This window comes from Primulina tabacum, chromosome 5 (genome assembly GCF_025594145.1).
Source record: "Primulina tabacum isolate GXHZ01 chromosome 5, ASM2559414v2, whole genome shotgun sequence".
Lineage (NCBI taxonomy): Eukaryota > Viridiplantae > Streptophyta > Magnoliopsida > Lamiales > Gesneriaceae > Primulina > Primulina tabacum.
In genome coordinates, this window is record NC_134554.1 from 24663346 (window position 1) to 24669297 (window position 5952).

Genomic DNA, 5952 nt, shown 5'->3' on the forward strand with positions numbered 1-5952 from the left:
TTCGAGTATTGTTGAATATTACCAAACCTTTGAAACAGGTTATATGGATTCAAGCAGAAAACTCCCGGGAAGAAATCTGTATCATTATTGTATATGAGAAATTACCCAATTTCTGCTTCAAATGTGGGTTAATTGGTCATGTGAATCGTTATTGTGTTGAAAAGGCAGGGGGAGATTCAGAGTTCAAATTCGGAAATTGGCTTGAATCATCCTCTGTTGTGGGGGAAAGAACATCTCATCCAACGAAATCGAGAACTACTCAAGGTGGGGAATCAAAAGATGATCATGCAATAGATAAAGCTGGACTGAATGAGAATATAGATAAGAATCTTCATAACATGATTTCAGCAGATTCTGACTCTTCTCGAGATAGAAGCGAGACAGATGAAAATCTGGTTTAATGATAACTCAGCAACAACAGAACACAATGGTTCCTATCGTGGATTCCCCTATTTTGATGATGGAGATAGGAGTTGACGAAGGCAAAACAAGTGGATCAACCAAGGCAGTGGCCAGTAAACATCCTAAGAAAAACTGGAAACGGTTAGCAAGGAATTCCAATAATAGTCTTGTAAGTGGAGATGAGATTAACCATTCATTGATTACTAGTAAATGAGCCTTGAGTAACCAAGATGATTCAGCTGATCTAGTGAAGCGAGTGAAGACATGTGTTATCGATGATATAACGGTGGAGGCTGCGATGTAGCCCCGCCGATCTCAATGAGTTGCTTGATTTGGAATGCACGTGGGCTTGGGAACCCACGTGCAGTCCGCGATCTTCAGTGTCTTCTGACAGAAAAAACCCATCTTTATTTTTCATTTGTGAATCAAAACTTACTTCTTCTCAAAGTCGGTGTTGGTCTAGCCGTTTCAAGTTTGATGGTGTCTTTGCTGTTGATAGTAAGAAGCGCAGGGGTGGTCTTATCTTATTGTGGTGTGATCCATGCTCATTCACCATCCATTCTTTTTCTGATGGGCATACTGATTGTACTGCTAAGAATGGTTCAAATTTTTGGCGTTTTACGGGATTCTATGGACATCCGACAATAGCACTCCGACATCAATCTTGACAGCTTCTTAGACGTCTTGCAGGCATTAACGAACTCAATATGCTTCCCTGGTTAGTAGGAGGGGAATTTTAACGAAATTTTGTATGATTCGGAGAAGGTTGGAGGGTTATTAAGGGCTATGCCCCAGATGGTGGCTTTTTATGATGTTTTGGCAGATTGTGGCTTATTTGATATACAAGCTCGAGGGGATCCTTTCACATGGTGCTCAGAGAATGGGTGATGAGAACATTGTGGCTAGACTTGATCATTTTGTGTGTAGTTCGGAATGGCAATCTAAGTTTCCTACGGCAGAGGCTGAACATATAGCTTACTGTGGGTCAGATCACCGGCCAATCTACTTGACTTTTAAATCAGGTCCATTACAAAACTTAAGGAAAGGTCAAAAAAGATTTACTTTTGAACATAAATGGCTTTTGGAAGAGGATTTTACTGATATCTTTAGTCAGAGTTGGCAAGCTCTCAAAGGTAATCAAAATCTGACCTCTTGTTTAGCTCAAAGAAGAGAGGTTCTCAAATCTTGGGCTGGCACCCGGTTTAATCATTGACATCGTAAGATCTGTGATCTTCGTAAAAAATTGGAATGTCTTATGAGATCTCAAGAAATTAAGGACAATATCATTTACATTTGGGAGATTGAAAATCAAATCAAAAAATTGTCTGAGCAAGAGGAGATACACTGGAACCAACGAGATAGAGTGAATTGGTTACAACACGGAGATCGAAATACAAAATTCTTCCATGAGATTGCTTCCCAGCGTCGTCGGAATAATTTTATAAAAGGTCTGATGAATGAACGGGGGGGATTGGTGCACTGATGTTCAAGGTATGACTTACATTGCTACAGATTATTTTTGCAAACTATTTTCTTCATCTAATACAACTCCTTTGGATATTGAGGAAGTGTTGGCTTTGACAGATATTGTGGTAAGAGATCAGTTGAATAGCTTTCTCTGTGCCAAGTTTACTGAAGAAGAGGTGCGTAGAGCAGTGTTTGATATGCATCCATCTAAAGCACATGGCCAGACGGATTTACTGCTCTCTTCTATCATAAATTGTGGCCAATTGTTGGAAAAGATGTTACTAAGGAAGTACTAGCAATTCTGAATGACCAGGTTGGAATGAATGCTTGTAATGAAACACTTATTACGCCTATTCCAAAGATTAAAGATGCGGTATCTCTAAAGGATTTTAGACCAATTAGTCTTTGCAATACTTGCTACAAAATTGTTTCTCGTGCAAGCACTAACCGATTTAGACCAGTTCTTGAACAGATAATTGATTCCTTTCAAAGTGAATTTATCCCAGGAAGGCTTATTCTTGACAATGTGATTGTGGGGTTTGAGTGTATGCAGGATTAAAAATAATCGGAAAGCCAAATCAGGATTTGCGGCTCTCAAACTTGACATGAGCAAGGCCTATGATCGAGTGAAATGGATCTTCCTTCAGAAAATGATGCTCAACATGGGTTTTGCAGAGCATTGGGTTAGTTTGATTATGAGATGTATAACCTCCGTATCATATTCTGTTCGGCTCAATAATTCCATTTATGGCAAAAGTGTCCTTCGAGGGGGCTTCGACAAGGGGATCCATTATCCCCGTATTTATTTGCATTATGTGCGCAAGGTTTTTCTCATCTCTTTACCAAAGTAGTGGAGCAAAAATTGTTTAGGGGTGTTAAAGTGGCTAACTCATGTCCGGTTATTTCTCATATCTTCTTTGCGGATGACAATTTAATATTTTTCAGGGCAACCAAGGAGGATAGTGTAAATGTTCAGTCGATGTATTCATATTTATGAGAAAGCTTCGGGACAAGTGGTTAATTTTGACAAATCATCCCTTACGTTCAGCCCGAGTACATCGGTTCAAAAATTGCAAGAGATAGCAGATGTTCTGTCGGTTTCTATGGTCAAGGGGCATGATATTTATTTGGGGCTGCCGACATTCTCGTTACGCAACAAACGATTACAATTTGGATTTCTACGAGAGATAATGGAAAATAAAATCAAAAGCTGGTCAACAAAGTTCTTTTCTATGGGAGGAAGAGAAATTCTCATCAGGTCTGTATTACAAGCAATCCCTTCTTATACTATGTCTTGTTTTAGAATCCCAGATAATCTTTGCAAGGAGTTGGAACAATTATAGTGCAAAATTTTGGTGGCGGGGCAATAATGATATAAGAGGAATGCACTGGTTAAAATGGGACAGCTTGTGTAATCCAAAGAGCATGGGTGGTTTGGGATTTCATCGACTCTCTGCATTTAATAAAGCATTGGTAGCTAAACAAGTCTGGCGGATTATTCAGAGGCCCCATTCTTTATTGGCAAGATTTCTAAAGGCAAAATACTTTAAAGACACAGATATCATGATGACTAGGTTGGGGAACAATCCATCTTGTGTGTGGGGTTCACTTCTGCGGAGCAGAGAGCTCATTAAAAATGGACTTTGTTGGCGGGTAGGTAATGGCCAAGGGATTTTAGCAAAACAAGATCCTTGGTTCCCGATCCTTCCATCTTTTCAATGCCAAGGGAATAATCTGCTGGATGATAATGCGAAGGTGGGGAATTTCATTATAAGCTCAGGATCTTGGAATGAGATATTAGTGAGACAGCATTTTCCACCTCATGAAGCTGAAGACATTCTTAATGTTCCTTTAAACAGAAATGGTAGTGGTGGATACCAGATTTTGGGTTTGCAACAAAAGTGGTAAATACACTGTTAAAGATGGTTATCATAGGGAAAGAAGCAGCTTGGCTCCTCATCCTTTTAAATCTTCACATCCAAATCAATCTTGGTGGAACTTACTATGGAAGCTGCGTATCCAGCCCAAAATCCGCGTTTTTCAATGGCGTGCCTCTCATGATTTACTTTCTATACCGGTCAATTTACCATTGCATCACATCCCCACAGAAGGTACTTGTCTTCTTTGTAAATATTTTCATGCTTCCACGAGTCAATGCTTGTTATTTTGCCCGATTGTTCGAATTGTGTGGAAGAACACCCAATTTTGGCAGTGTTTTTAAAATTGCATCGGCGAGCCTCATTTCTTGATTGTGCTTTATTTTTTTGGATACCTTCAAGCAAGAGGATTTTGAATGTTTTACTACTATATGTTCGGCAATCTGGCATGAAATTTGCAAGATCAACCATGAATTTGCAGGGAAGAAATTTAAGATAAATGTGGACTGGGCTTATGCTATGATGGAAAATTTTCGAAAATATAGTTTGGTTGGTTCTCCTGGGAATAATGATGCTCAAATATTTATGGAGGAGAAGTGGGTACCACCACTACCAAACTATTTTAGGTTGGATGTTGATGCAGGCTTTGATATTAGAAACAACAAATTTAGCGTTGGGGCGGTGGTGCGTAATACAATAGGAAAGGTTTGTGGTGCGCAAGCTAGCCCTATCAGACGTCCATGTTCAGTTACTTGTGCGGAATTGTTGGCAATCAGAAGCGGAATGGACTTATGTCTCCGAATTGGGCTATCCAATGTTTGTATATTTTCTGACTCATTGGAAGCTGTTATGATGGTCCTTTCCCACGTAGAAGATCTTGGATCTGCTGGGGTTCTTGCCTTGGAAATCCAATCAATGTTAGAGCTTCCAAATTTTCATTCCAACCAACATGTGGGAAAAAAGGCCGTCGAAGTGGCTCACATTTTAGCTCGCAAAGCTTTGTCTTGTAATAGCTCCATTAGTTGTGTTAATGACGATCTACCCACGTGGCTTGTAAACATTTTATCTCGGGACTTCCCGAATTAATGTTATTATAGTTCATTTAAAAAAAATTCAATTTGGATAACACTGAAAACGAAGTTTCAATTTTTTTAATGAAACATTTTCATTAAATGATCCGCAAATCTCTGATCACAAATGATTGGAGATAAAAAGGTATCTCATACCAAAAAAAAAAAAAAACAGTTTTGTTTTTAATATATTTACGATTATAAAACACGTTTTATCCATGACAAATAAAGAAAATTAATATAAATGTCTTGCACTAAAAATGTGGATTTATTTTATGTGAATATATCATTTCTATAACAAATTTATTCATAAACATTTATAAATGAACTAAGTGCTATATATAAAAATTCGAATTGTTTTATGTGATGAATTTTAATTTTAAAGAGGGCAAACTTTAAATCACTCTCCATTCTCATTATCAACTTTCTCCTCACTCCCCATCCCTTTATTTCTTTGTTTTAACTCCCTAATTTTCCAAAATTTTCAAAAACACCGTTAATCCTTATGATTTTGGTACATGTCATTGTTATACCTATCGAGCTTGTTCTTGAAGACATATAGCCTTAAGACATACAATTACGCAAGGTTTTCAGCCTATATACCATGCTCAAATGATCGAGGTTTATATATATATATATATATATATATATATATATATATATAAATGGTCCATCATGCATCCGTATAATAAATTGAACTATTTACCTCTTTGACCGGAGTACCGTCGAGTTGTATCCATCGGGTTTTACAGACTGCTCCTCATAGCCTAACCACGCAGTCGCAACAGATGGTTCCTGACGCAGATTCCTTCAACAACACCAAGCACAACCCTGTTTCGTTTCCTACTTTAGGGTGTATAGTAAAATAGTTCAATATGAAACTAATACATGAGAGGGCCATAAGCCTTGATTCTTTTATTCAAATATATCAAATATTATTACATAATAACCTCCTGTAGAGGAGGAAAAATTTGTTTAACTACTTATAGTAGCCGAAGTGAAAACATACATAAACTTTAAAGGAAATATTACAATATCTGAAAGAAAATGAAGAGGTTGAATGATGCCTTCATCTTTCTTCCGTCTGTTTATTTATAGAAGTCCCTTGCGGATTTTATTTTCGGACTTCAAACTCT

General features: G+C 37.8%; 1 protein-coding gene across 1 annotated transcript; it reads left to right on the forward strand.

Annotated features, from left to right (window-relative positions):
- The first annotated feature begins 2634 nt into the window (after positions 1-2634).
- LOC142544944 (uncharacterized) lies at positions 2635-4848 on the forward strand. The gene is made up of 2 exons (XM_075651951.1): positions 2635-3980; positions 4228-4848. The coding sequence occupies exons 1-2, from the start codon at positions 3731-3733 to the stop codon at positions 4830-4832; spliced, it is 855 nt and encodes a 284-aa protein (XP_075508066.1). The 5' UTR covers positions 2635-3730; the 3' UTR covers positions 4833-4848.
- Positions 4849-5952: the final 1104 nt, after the last annotated feature.

Bases quoted from the DNA above. Each gene is read 5' to 3' on its own strand.
- LOC142544944 (XM_075651951.1), top strand. From the start codon at position 3,731: ATGGTAGTGGTGGATACCAGATTTTGGGTTTGCAACAAAAGTGGTAAA. The intron at 3,981-4,227 runs GTACTTGTCTTC...ATGAATTTGCAG, and splicing joins GCATCACATCCCCACAGAAG to GGAAGAAATTTAAGATAAAT.